Genomic DNA, 14,049 nt, shown 5'->3' with positions numbered 1-14,049 from the left:
AACTCTAACCCTGACCCTAACCCTGACCCTAACCCTAACCCTAACCCTAACCCTAACCCTGACCCTGACCCTGACCCTAACCCTAACTCTAACCCTGACCCTAACCCTTAACCTGACCCTAACCCTAACCCTAACCCTAACTCCAACCCTGACCCTAACGCTTACCCTAACCCTGACCCTGACCCTAACCCGGCACGGTCAAATAGCCCAGCAGTTTCAGGAGCCGCAGCACGAAATAGCCAAGCAGTTTTGGCAGCGCGCCGCGGCTCTGTAGATACTCCCTTTAAATTATATTAACTTAATAATAATTTATCTATTTGTTTTGTTTTTTGGTATAGCAATTTTTGAAGCGTGTATTGTTTCCAATGTTCCACAGTATGGCATTAAACATATCTATCTCACTTTTATGCAATTACAGATTTTGTTTACGCATGCACGTTTACATCACAAATCTGGCAATAACTTGGAGGAGTCACCTGCTTGTTTCCATGGAGATAGAAACATTTCATGCCATTTTGTGGGACTTTCAGGCAAACATCCAACATGCCTTGCCTATTGAATATTCTCCAATTAGAAGTTATAATGAAAAATGCAATTTGTATGGCAATTTTAGAGCATTTTCTTCACCGTATCCATCCATTTCATCTAATAGAGCAGACTCATTTGTCATCATAAAACCACATAAATGGCATTATTCTGATCCTAAAAGGCCCAGCGTGCTTGTTTCGATGTGATTGTGCGATTTTACAAAGCCCTTCCCGCCTTTCTTCTCTGTGAGTTCTTGTACCTGTCCATCCTGCCACACTTTTAATTACCACATCACAATGATTAAAGTTTTAACTCAATTATCTCTATCTTTTCTCTCAGGGTCTTCTTGGCTCCGGGGGATGGATAGAGGGTGAAGAAGTGCCACGGAGAAGACGCTAGCCAAGATTGAGGGAGATATATAAGGCAGCGAGGAAAAAAAATACAAAGTGACTGACACCTGCCCTCCAGCAAAGTGTGAAGGGCAGAGAGAGAGCGAGAGAAGAGGGAACGAAAACAGAGGAGAATGAAGACAACCGGAAAACAAGGCCGGCTTCACTGCAAATTACACTCAAATTAGGACTCATCTCATCGCTGGTCAACATGATTACAAGACGTCTGCTCCTATTGGTGTCCCTATGCTTGTGGGAGGCTCTTTTGTGCGGCGCCGCGTCCAGTAAGATCGCTCGGAGGAGAGGAGTGGGCGGTCCTCGTGTGGTGAAGCTGGGGGACAGCCGAGCCGCAGACCAATGGGAGTCGAGCGTGGAGGCGTTGCCTGTGGTGACGCTCAGGAACCTGGTCAGCCGCGAGCAGAAGAGTGAGGAGACGGTATCTTACGTCAAACTATTGCAAAGTCACGGCGCATCGGCTGACAAGGACAGGCAACTTTTTAAGCCAAAGCGCGAAGTGGACTGGCACGTGATGTCGGCGAGTAAAGAGGTCGCTCAGGAGATGCACCGGCTGCGAAACAACACCAAGAATGTAGAGTCGAAATCTGGGAGGCAAGAGAAAACATATACCATCCATCACAAGCAAGACCTCCACTCCAACAAGACCAGGTTTAAGACAAGTTTACGAACCAGAATCAGGCCGGATCTGAGCGCCAGAACCACAGGTGTACCAGGAAAGGCCTTCAGCATAATCAATACCAATAGAAAGATTAATCTGACTGGGAGCTATGAGGTTTTGAAACTCCTGTCCAAAGAGAACCTAGTACGGATCGTCAATTCCCAAATGCAGAGCGTTCCTAGCCTGAGTTTTCCCAGCAAGGGCAGCAGGAGCAGGAAACGAGATTTGATTGACGTTAATCACAGACAGTCAGAGGCCCAGAAGCCGCAGAGACAAGATATAGCTGTCACTCAAACTCATAGTGGACTTGATAATCAGACCGCATTTCCCTACACCAGCCCGGAGCCCACTCCACTGGATCATTATCGGGGGCAAAGTGCAGAGACACATGTTAAGCCATTTAGCAATCAGGACAATTTGGGAGAAATGGTTGGCAGTGACAGCAGGAGCAAACACGTCAGTTCAGCTCCGATTGAGGTCAACAGCCCCAGGAAAGACGTAACGATTGACCAAACCGTGCCACCATTTACATCGACAAAACATCTCTCACAGTTTGTCCCTTCTGAAACAAACGCTCCCTCCGTGCTGACAATGCAACCCCAGGGACCGCGGCCAGGGAACAGAGCAGCCGATTCCCACCGAGACCCATTAGCAGAGTCAATCCACTTCGCCAACGCGGAACTCAGCACGGCTCAATATCCCAAAGATGAAGACGGCAAGCTTGTCAACAGCAGTAGCAGCAGTAGCAGCGGTCATGTCCTCAGGCTCCATCCCGCTCAACTCGACAACCGCAATAGCAAAGAGGCCAAAAAGGCAGAGACGCAGGAAAACGGTGCGGGCCTGGTGTTTGAGGAGCTGGAGGACGAGATGCTAGGTGTGATTTCGGATGAAAAGGCTGTGCGGTCCCGGAGTAGGAGGAGCTGGATCTGGAATCAGTTCTTCGTGATCGAGGAGTACGCCGGGCCTGAACCTGTTCTCATCGGACGGGTAAGGGAAGCACCAACTTCATTTATGATTTAGCAAGGTTGTGAATGGCACATGAATGTTTAATGAATATTTAAGATGGTCTGACTTACATGGCTTGTTTAACCTAAGGTCATCCGCTCTCTAAGCAAGAACCTTAGTCCTTAGAGCTATTTTATTTTTTTCATATTTCTTGATTCGGAAAACAGGAGAGCAGAGAAATACGTTGTAATAGTTTAAGTTTGAAATTAAACTTACAGGTAAGAATAAAACTAAAAATGTTTAGTTTTTACGATTATATTGTGACGTGAATAATCACAATTGTCGACATCCCTACTCACTACAATAATACGACTGCTTTTGGAATTTAAATGTTATTTTTTGACAGTAATATCTGCATTCTTTTAGTTAGTTTGAGGTCTTTTCAAATAAACAAAGCAGTTAAGGGATGATAGAAAGCCCTGGGGGAAATTAAAACTCCAGACTCCACCCCACAATGCAGAGGTAGTTGGTATCTGTATGCTTTTACGCTCTACCAGTCAAGCTATACTTTATACTCTTTTATGTGTTATAGAATTGCAATCACAATTGATTTATAACTCTCTTTGCAATGCGGTGCCTTCCAGGTAGCCGTAAAACCTTCAATTAATCAATGGTGTGCCGAGGCGCGACAAAGCCCCCTATCCCAAACGCCTGAGGGTCCCGTCATGATCACTGCCAATCTGCGCTCGCCGTTGGGAATTGACACATGGAGAAGAATTAATGCGTTTACTTTTTCCTTCCACCATCAATGTTTACCTGAAGGCAGAAAGCAAGAGTCGAGTCTGTCCTCATTTTCCTGTAGGTCACACCTGTCAACTCGGCATGGTCAAAGGTCTGCAAGGTCCCAGATAATACCATTTCAATCTCACTGATTTAGAATCTGTTTGACGCTTGTCCCTGTGCACTACTCGGGGAAGCTTGTATTGGTCTGATGTGAAATTTATTAGAACCATTGAGCGGACATGGCCCTCCCTGCTCTTATAAAGCAGTGGGCAGATGAGATAGGAGGTCATGTTGGCAGGACAGAAGGTGTGGATCTATGTCTGTGCTCTGTAATGGTCTTGGTCTCAATCGCATCATGAGCCAACACTGTCTCTGTATGCAGCTGCCATGGAGGAGCTAATTTATAAGGCTGTGTGGCCAGTTTGATGAGTAAATGAATAGTAATGATCCCTGTGTGACTGCTGCAGGCTGTTGGAAACCGCACAGATAGCTGGGGTGTTTAGTATTTGTGTGTTTTGGCAGTTTGCAGTTTAGAGTGGCGTCTCAGCTGGAAGTGTCACAGAGGAGGATTTGTTTCCCCAAGAATTGAAGTACTTTATTTACACATATCATGCTGCAAACTCTACAAGTAAAAGCAGGGGTGTCCAAACTTTTCTCACCGAGGGCCGCATTTTAAAACAACCCGAAAATGTCAAATTTGTCAAATAACAAAGTGAATCTTTTGAAAATGTGCATTTGATATAGTTTTGATGAGCCTACCCACCTTTAATGATACTTGGAACACTAATATTAGGATGTTATAACATCAAAATGCTTGAATTTTTTCAAATTCTACAGTAAAAAATACTACTTTTTGTTGTTTCGACCAACTTAGCAGGGCCAATAAAAATTGGTCTGAGGGCCGCATTTGGCCTGAGTAAAAGCAATAAATATAAGTATAATAAGTATAATAAACATTATAAATTGAATAGAAGTACAAACAGTTATAATTGCAAAATGTATTTAATATAGAAACACTTGCTGCTATTACTATCTGTTCTATTCCTTCTACACCCGTCACTGTTAATGTGTCTTATATTAAACCAGGGGTGGGCAATTGTTTTCCTCCGAGGGCCATATTCGAATCCAGGCAAGTAGAGCGTGCCGTAGTTTGCCCACCCCTGTAATAAACCCAATAGATTGAATATTTTGTAATTAGATGCGGAAAACGTGTAGCGATCACAAAGTTTTGCTTTAACAAAACACTTTCTGGGAGGAAAAGCAGAATATATGAAAAAAAAGTTGGGTAGTGCTGCTTTAAGTAGAGGGAATGGGTTAGTTAACATGATTTACCATTGTTTCTCTGTCTGCGCCCTGAGTATTGACAATGGCTGTAAAAAGAAGTTAGTAGCCACTGAAAAGATGCGGACGCAGAGCGGTCCAGCTCGCAGATGGTACCGTGTGTAAAGCCATTATTGCCAATCTGCTGTGTCAGGCAGGTATTTATGCCAGCACATTGTATGGCACTCAAGGAGGGAACACAGCCAGGCAGGACACACACAAGCCCATATGATAGTGCTGACTCTAGGAGTACACCCAGAAATGTTATTGTGGCCGTGTACTGTGTGATTAGTCCCCTACTGTATTAGACGGCACTCACCAATAATGCGCTTATACATCCTAATACGCTTATGAATGTTTAATCTCCCGCTCTGCTTTACTGACTATAGGTACAAATTAATGTACAAATGCTGTGTTTTTGGGATCATGGACCTCATTGCACTATGGATCTAAAATTGAGACAGCAAAAGTCTTTGGGATATCAAAATAAAATGTATTAGTGCAATGAATATGTTTATGTCACTGCAACGTCAAAGATTTTTTAGAAATCCATTCAAAAAGTATAGTTTTACAGACCCTTCTTTCACATTTTTATATTTATGACATTTACATCATCATTCCCATACATATCCAGTAAGTATGGGCTTAAACTTGTTACAACATTTTGTATTTGAGCAAAGACTGCACATCAGAGTCGCCCCATTTGCATAACCAACTGCCCAAAATCCACATCAAGTCAATCACCACTTTGCCTTCAGTGACGCAGTTTCTCAGATGCCAGAAACATGGCCGCTCTCAAGATTGCGTGTGCTAATCTTAAGGTGTGTTTTTGATGTGTTTTACGGAAAGGCTCTTCTCAAAAATCAACTCACGCTGTGTTGTGTGTGTGATCTCGGCCTGTTTTGGGTTTGGGATAATTCTGCATCAAAAGCTCCAAACAAGAGCCAAAACTGTAATCTGTGATGTCAATGAGAGACAAAGGCTCTTCAGCACTGCCAGCTCTTCAGATGCTGGAGCACAGAGACATTTTGAAACATTTTTCAGCCTGTAATACGAAATTCTTTTTGATTTGTTTATCTATTAGCTGTAAAACCTTAATTGGCCTAAGGGTGCAAGAGATTGCGTTGCATTATTTATTTCTCACCATTTAATATATTTAAACGGACATTTTGTGATGACATCAGCCCATGGGTTGTTATAGCTTTAGATTTGGTCAAAATCACAAAAAAAGCCTTGTCTTGACCAATACGGTTTTAATATTTGTTTTTCTTTAAATATTAGTCCTGCACTGCAAATTTTGACAGACACAAAGCAGAAAATGCTTTTGTCTTTGAACATGGATAAACATTTTCAAGCTCTATTTTGGACACTGAGACACATTCATGGATCAGAACTGTGTAACAACTGACTATTCCTGGTAGTTGTTTGGATGTCATGGTGCAAAAATAGAGTGAGAGAAAGGACTGAATGGCCAAAGCAAATAGTTCAAACTGAACTATGTTCCTCAGTCAAGGTTTGGGCGCATCTATTTTCTGAAAGCTGCTTCCTGTCTGTCGCTGCAGAACCGAAACAATCGGAAACAGGGCTTTTAATTCAAGCATGCATCACACCAAATATAATCATATCAACCATGGATTCCAGCAGGACGAGTTATCTCAAGCCTTTTCTCCTCGATGCCTCTCATCAGTGTGCATGAGGCTGTGTTTACTGTGATGTATTGTTTTTGGATTGTATATGTGGATCACAAAGTAAAGTGTGTAGTCATTTTTTCTCCATCAACACTTTTCTTAATTCTTCTGCACGCTGACATCTGTACTTGAGTTGACAGTCGTTGCTGCTGTTACTATATTTTCACATGCCACAGTGTGTCTGCCACATGATAATTGTGAATTTAACTGATGCTGTCACATGGACTTTAATGAGGTTTCAAGTGATTGCAGAAACAAGTGTGAACAAAGCATTGACTTTAGCTGTTTTTGTACAATAAAGGCATCTCAGAAGTGTGTGGATTAAGGGTAAGCATATGCATATTATTTTGCTGATACGATCTCCTTTATTTCTCTCTTGAAATACAAACTCTTGTCAGGTACAACAATGTGGATATCTGTTATTGATGCACGATCCAGCTCTTTCAGTCCAAAAATTAATCCCAATACTTCTGCACCTGCCAATACCAACTGATTCAAATATATCATTAACTCTACAACCAATTTACTATATAAAGTAGTGCGAAAAACATTTGGAGCCCAATACATAATACAAAAATGTATATAAGTATAATCAACCCGTAGCTGTTACTAAATACATGCCCCGTGCATTCATTGATTTAAGAAGCGCATGGTGTGAGACTTAAGCTAACATCTGTTCTCTTTTCTGCTGCTAAATCTTTATAAATCAAATAAAAATAATACATTTGTCAAAAAAAATTTCGAAAAATGTGGTTCGGCTAAAAGTGAGTGTTATGCCAAAACAATTCTATCCCGATTTTCTGGAGCCAGATCACAGTTTGAATTTGAGTTTTGAATATATTTTGTATTTATATATTGATTTAATGTGGTAAATCTCAAATGCTTCTTCAAAAATGTCACACTGTAATTGGTTAAATACACCTGTCATTCAGTCAGAGCCGGAGACTAACAAAGAAGTGGATGGGAAAAGTTTTGGTGTTTGAGAAAATTTGTGAATATGATAATTTCAAAACATAGCATATGTCACAGGGATCAGATGACGATTTGTGTCACCAAATTGCCGAGCCGTAACTACAGCCCTAACAATATGAGGCTATGCAGGCCACATCACAGCATTTGAATTTTAGCAGTGAATATTGAGGAATTATACTTCCTCCTTAAGAGCTCAAAATACATTTAGAATATGAAAGAGCTGCTACAGTCGTATATCAAATGTCTTCAACTAAATGTTTAGTTGAACACTGCAGCTTCGCTCCCATTTATTACAAATACATTTTGGATCACATACAGTTGAACTGTTGAGCTTTCACTCCTTAACTAAGATATTTTTGAATAAATAAATGTGGTGCTACAGTTGACTTGTCCTTAATCTCCAACTGTGGTTAGCAAACAAGCTATAGGTAAACTCTGCACAGTCGCAGCAACAACAAAGAAGCTTCTTTCTGTTTCCATTTTGCCGTATAAATTAAGTTGAGTGAAACAACAGCTTGAATGACAAAAAACAAACAAACAAACAAACAAACAAAAGTCAGTTGATTTGTAAGTATATCAGTGCATAACCTCCGTACGGAAACACTCTGACCCAGTTTTCCAGCATTATGTTATTCTCTCTTGTTAAATGTATCTCTTAAAATAATATAAACATTATCCAGAAATCTAACTAGCAGTGATTACAATGTCTCAATGTGGTCTTTTCACCTGAATATCGAATGAAGAGCACAGATCAGTCTGAAAATATGCATATTTAATCTACAGAGCAACAGGAAAGAGACCTAGGCTATCATCATCATTTGCATAACATTATCATCAACAGGAGCATAAATAATTCATAATTAGTGAAACATGCCTATATTACAGCATTATTGTCTTTGCCACACAAGACCCTTCTATTACATCATAGTGTGAATATAAAACATCAGTATCAAGTCTAATTAAATGCTTTCATCTTCTGACACCACCGGTGCAGAACAATTCCCTGTGAGGGCTACACTTAACTTTCTGATTATTATTCTTGAGCATTCATGGTTGATAATTATACTCGAAAAAAATTGAGCTAAAAAGAGACTTCCAGCTTCAGGGCAAGTAGAAACATATAATTAACACACGTATTGACTACTTTATTGATAATACTAGCGTTTCAACATGACACCTACTGTGATGCAGTCTGTGTTAAAGTAAGTATTTATGTGCATTTGTATTTGTTTATTTAGGACAAATCTCACTATAGTTCTTGTATCTGTACCTCTATATAGCTGGAATGAAACAAAACCAAACATGTTTTGTGTTAGAGGTTATTTAAGAGAAAGGGTTATGCTTCTACTTGATAGTGTTTTTGACTGACAAAATGTATTCAAAAAAGTGGATCTGCAGTATATTGTTAGGCTAATGTAATGTAATGTAATGTAAAAGGAAAAAGTTACTTTGCAGTAGATGTAGGATTGTGCCACACAAACTCTCAAGTGTTTACATTTGGCACGACCAAAAAATGCTTCAGCACTAGTGAGCTATATATAAAACAACAGGGCTAAATAGACGGCAAAAATATTTCAGCACGGTGGCAGAGTGGTTAGCACTCTCGCCTCACAGCACGAAGGTCAACTCCTGAGCCAGACCGGGCCTTTCTGTGTGGAGTTTGCATGTTTCTCCCAGTGTCTGGGTGAGTTTCCTCTGAGTGCTCCGGTTTCCCCCATCAACCCAAAACATGCACAATTGGTCAAATCCTCCAGCTACGATAGTCCTGACCAAACCTAGCACAAAGATCAGGAGATGGGTCCAGCTGCACTGCAGGGATCACTGACAGGTTGTCCCTGTCAGGAGCAGGATGGGTAAAATCTCCCTACGGGGACAAGTAAGGGTAATCTAATCTAATATATATACAAATTTGGCCCAAACTTGAACTAAACCTTTAATAATGATAATTTAATGTCAAAATCTTGTATTTGTTTCTCATGGACCCAATTTCGTGTTCCGTGTCTTGTGTGAATCCCTACTTCTACAGTGATCATTATAGATTCAGTATTCTGTGAAAAAGGGGTAAAATACACTAACCTCAAGGATCATTGAAAGTACATTTTACTGTAGCTTTTATTTACTGTTTATTTACAGTTCAGCGGATTTCACTTGCAAAGTGCTTCTTCAGACAATATGTGCATGCATAAAGAATCACAAGCTATTAATTGCCATCAACTTTAACCTTAATCTCTCAATGCTTCTTGGATACATTTGCACATAATTTCAGCAAAAAACAACTCTACTTTTTATGTTCGTGTCAGGAACAACATCCCACAAATAAATACATCTCCATGAAGCAGCAAAAGGAGTTTGAGAGTCTCTGAGACGTCTGATGCCACTGATAGAAGAGCACACTGCGCAGCACTCATTAAAGAGTATCTTTTAAACACAAGGGGCCTTGTAGTCTATCCATAAAAATTACTTAGCCTTTGGGTCCAAGCTCAGCAGGGGTGAGCTGGCAATTAGACAGTGACCACAGCGGCTGACCAAAGAAGACAAAATTCCTATATGAGAAGAAAGAAGTTATAATACTATTTTGGAAGCTGAAGATGTCGCTAATGGTTTCCGTACAGAGCCATTCTATACGGGTGTGAAGAAAAGGCACAAAGGACGAGGAAGGTGCGGAAAAGGTTAATAGGCAACAACTGGTAGCGGCTGGAAGAAAGTGCCGAGCCAGTTAAGGGAAGGACTAAGAGATCACACATATTTTTTATGCTGACCCCGATCTCAGCTAAGGCCCAAAGCTTTGGGGAGAGACGAATAACAAAAGGAAAAGAAGAAGCAGAGAATAAGGGGTTCTGGCTTTGAAACGTCAAGGGACAAAATCTCTGCAAAAGTACGAGGGAGATAGACGGAGAATGGAAAGCACAGTTAAATACCATTTTATTGGGTTCGCCTCGTGGGGCTGCTTGGGCATGAGTGGCTACAGAATCACATAAAGCAAAATAATAGATGGGATGACTAAAGGAGCCGACTATGAGGAGAAGTGACTGTGGAGTCTATTAAAGATGGAATTCACAGAAGAAAATATGTAGGCAGCCTTTCTTTTTTTCTCAGCCTTTCTTCCATTCTTACAGCAGCGGTTTCATCTCGGGATAATGTCGAACAAATCAGCAAAGTGAGCCTCTGAATTTAAATGATGGCTCTCCCAAATGTAAGAAGCAAGTGTTTCTAACTGTAGGGAAACAGAAAGGTGTTTGGTTACTGCATTTTCTCTTTGTCAGATACACTGCTTGTCACTCACCACTAAGTAAATACAGTAGGTACGAGCCTCCTACTGGAGAACTGCTGCATGGGTGATGATCTTTCAACTGTAACAATGCAGATGCAGTGAGCGGCTTCTCATTTCTCAAACAACCATGTGGAAAGACAAATCCTGTGGTCATGAGAAGGGTCAAATCATGGGCATCGAGCAGAGCAAAAATCTAAGGAGAAGCAGAAGCTAATTTACTACAGATCTGAGCCCCAGTGAGAGTTTGGGATGAGCGGGAGAAGGCTTTGTGCAGTGGTCACTCTCTCCCATCGTCAATACAAGATCAATAATGCAACAATGGATGGAAATATTTTACGCTTATGCCACAGCAAATGTGTGCAAAGCTACTGTGTGTGCCCCTTTACATTGTAAATATACAAATGTGCTACTAAAACACAGATCAGGTCAAATAATATGATCACCATTTTACATTGTTCAGTCAACACCACAGTAACGGATGTCTGCGTACATCTGGGGTGTGAATGTGTGTGTGAATGGGTGACTGGTTCCTTGATGTAAAGCGCTTTGAGTACCTTGACGGTAGAAAAGCGCTATATAAATGTGACCATTTATCTCGATAGCAACACAACGTATACCAATTTCATACATTTAGTTTACTTCAGATGAACAAAAACAAACGTTTCCTCTATTATAGATGGTGATTATCTATAAACATAACTTAATTTTCTTAGAGTTTCCAGAGATAGTATGTATCTGTGAAAGTTTGACACAATTAAGGAGCTGTAGTGACATAGTGAGACATATTGAGTCTCTCACTGAGAAGATCAAATCAAATCAATTTATTTTTGTAAGGCCCAAAATCAGTTTGCCTCTGAGGGCCACAGGGAGAAATGAATCAACAATGTCTGTTGTGGCGGTGAAGTCAGACAATGTCTGTTGTGGCGATGAAGTCAGACAATGTCTGTGGTGGCGATGAAGTCAGACAATGTCTGTGGTGGCGGTGAAGTCAGACAATGTCTGTGGTGGCGATGAAGTCAGACAATGTCTGTGGTGGCGGTGAAGTCAGACAATGTCTGTGGTGGCGATGAAGTCAGACAATGTCTGTGGTGGCGGTGAAGTCAGACAATGTCTGTGGTGGCGAGGGACGATGTCCCAGGGTCCTCTGTCCTTAGACTCTCCTTCTTGGCCAGGAAAAACTACAAAAAAAAACCTCTTTGGGAAAAAAACGCAGAAACCTGGAGGAGTTCCAGTGAGAAGACTGAGAAGCTGTAGTTTTACATCCTCCAAGCGAGTTATGTTTAGCAATCAAACATTCTCAGCTCCTCATACTTCACATATCAACAACAAAATCCTTCCACACAACTTTCCTACGGTACCTCAAGTTCTGGAGAAGGTTCCACTGCTCCTCAAAGGTTGGTCCAGTGGTCAAATACAGGCAGTATTAGGAAGTAAGTGTTTGAGTAACTGTATTCCTGTATTATTTACATTTTCAGTTATTGTGGTACGTGAACACACAAATTAGTGAATTAGTGAGAAAAATAGAAAATGCAGCTATCATAGTGAGTCCAGGTGAAAATGTTGCTTTTTTAATCCTATGTCATGTTTTTACTCTAATATAACGCAACTCAACGTGAAAATATACTTATTATTCAAAATACAGTACTCTGATTAGACAAAATAACAGAATACATTACAAAATACATTTTCATTCAGGATTCTGCGACCCACATTGTCACAGTGTCTTTCCAGCACTGAATACAGAACACATTTCTTACCGGAATGAAGAACTTTACCAGTGCCATGTTTGCCACAACAGATCATCTGTGCTTTTCACTTCTGCCAGTCATCTTAATGTTATCCGTTCGCAATTTAAATGTGTTAGTCTTGGCTCAAATTGTGGGATTAAAGGGCTAAATTAACTCTACAGGGGTTAGAAGGTGCAGAATGCAGTGCAGAGCAGTAGAGCCGTGGAGGAGTCATGATTATGCATAGCCCTCTGTGAGCCGTGTTTCTGCGACCTTGAGCTAATATTTATGCATTGGCCCAGACCGTGCTCTCCACTGTCCCCCGTGGAGCCCTCTGAGTCAGAGAGCAGAGGGCAAGTGTGAGAATGGCAAGAGGGATGCTGTGAGGTGACACATCCTTTAGCAGTCACTCTGGAATACATGAGTGCACATTTAGCCCCTGTTGGTTAGCATTGCTATACAATATCTGCTGTCAGGACAACAGCGCTGTTTTCTAGCTCCTATGCTAGTTTTATTACAGAATTGTGGCTTCTGTATTAATAGTCATTGATTGGACTGATTGTTTTGTTTTTTGCTCAATTAAAAAAAAGGATGAATGGCTTGAGCATTTAATTAATCTTCATAACAACAAATATTACATTCCTAGTTTAATGTGTGATTACAATAGACATTATGTCCCAAAGTAATATATGAGTGCACAGTGACACTTTAGTTGGAATCACTGTTAGTTGCCAATCTCTATTTGTTTAATATATCCCCATGCTACTTCAAATATGACTAATAAGTTTGTATCCTGAGCCATATAGAGTTGAGCTGCGATCACATTCCAAGGCTCCTGGCAGCAAAGTCAGGTCTGATCAACGCCAATTAATGGCATGCCTACAAATGTTACTAGAAAATGTATGTTGCGGCTCTTAACCCAGAAGAGGCCTAGCTTATTTTCTCTTTTCTGGCCAGGAAGAAGTTGAAACTGCAAGCCATGAATGTGACCACACATTTTTTTCAATGAAATATGAACTACTGCAGCTCTGTTTTTGCAATAGCTAATCCATATTACATGTGCCTAATGCTTCATCCATTGTTATTACCTGTCTAGATGATTACCGTAGTCTATGAAGTTTATTGGCCTATAGATTATGTACCACTGCCACATAGGGGATTAAGATTAAGACTAATCAAATGAGCTTTGTTGCTTTGGCTCTCAAGAGATAATATGCATATTATTATAACTATATTATATCTTCTTTCATGGTCCTGCAAGAATTCCAAAGTGATTAAAATCAATGCGTGCTGTTACACTGAATTCGGAAGCACGGGTCTGCTGAAAGACTCCACAAGGTTTGTAAGTAAAAAGATGAGTACTGTAGTTCTCAAGCACAATCAAGTGAACCTGCTCTGCGTTGATCACCGCAGAGGAGTAGATGCTCCTCAACAAAACAGTTGAGAAGCAGTCGCTACTCCATGTGGACGGTTCTTCATCTCCCTCGAAGAACTGGTTCTCCTCCTGAGTGGCTCCTGCTGTTGTGATTTTGGGCGTTACAAAAATAGATTGAATTGAATTGAAGTACACCGTAGTGACAGTTGGCGAATATCCCACTCAAAATAACTCGACTCGTATTGAGTGTAAAAGAGGTTGTTTGGTCATAGATACATATAAAATAATGGTAATATTGTTTAGTACATACTATTGACCTAATGCTATATAGTAGATTGTATCAAAGCTCAAAAGTTCATTAAGGTGACAGAAGTA

At 40.7% G+C, this 14,049-nt stretch overlaps 1 protein-coding gene across 2 annotated transcripts in view; it reads left to right on the top strand.

Annotated features, from left to right (window-relative positions):
* Positions 1-14,049, top strand: part of cdh24b (cadherin 24, type 2b) — a 165,030-nt gene that overhangs the window by 59,852 nt on the left and 91,129 nt on the right. For both annotated transcript variants that reach the window (XM_072440979.1, XM_072440977.1), the window contains exon 2: positions 868-2,580. In XM_072440979.1, coding sequence (XP_072297080.1) covers positions 1,129-2,580 — 1,452 coding nt within the window. In that variant the 5' untranslated portion in view covers positions 868-1,128. The remainder of the gene's footprint in view (positions 1-867; positions 2,581-14,049) is intronic.

The sequence above is a fragment of the Eucyclogobius newberryi genome, unplaced genomic scaffold (genome assembly GCF_026437365.1).
Source record: "Eucyclogobius newberryi isolate DKJ021-1_F unplaced genomic scaffold, fEucNew1.0.hap1 SCAF_12, whole genome shotgun sequence".
Taxonomy (NCBI): Eukaryota; Metazoa; Chordata; class Actinopteri; order Gobiiformes; family Gobiidae; genus Eucyclogobius; species Eucyclogobius newberryi.
This window is presented reverse-complemented; position numbering and strand designations above follow the sequence as displayed.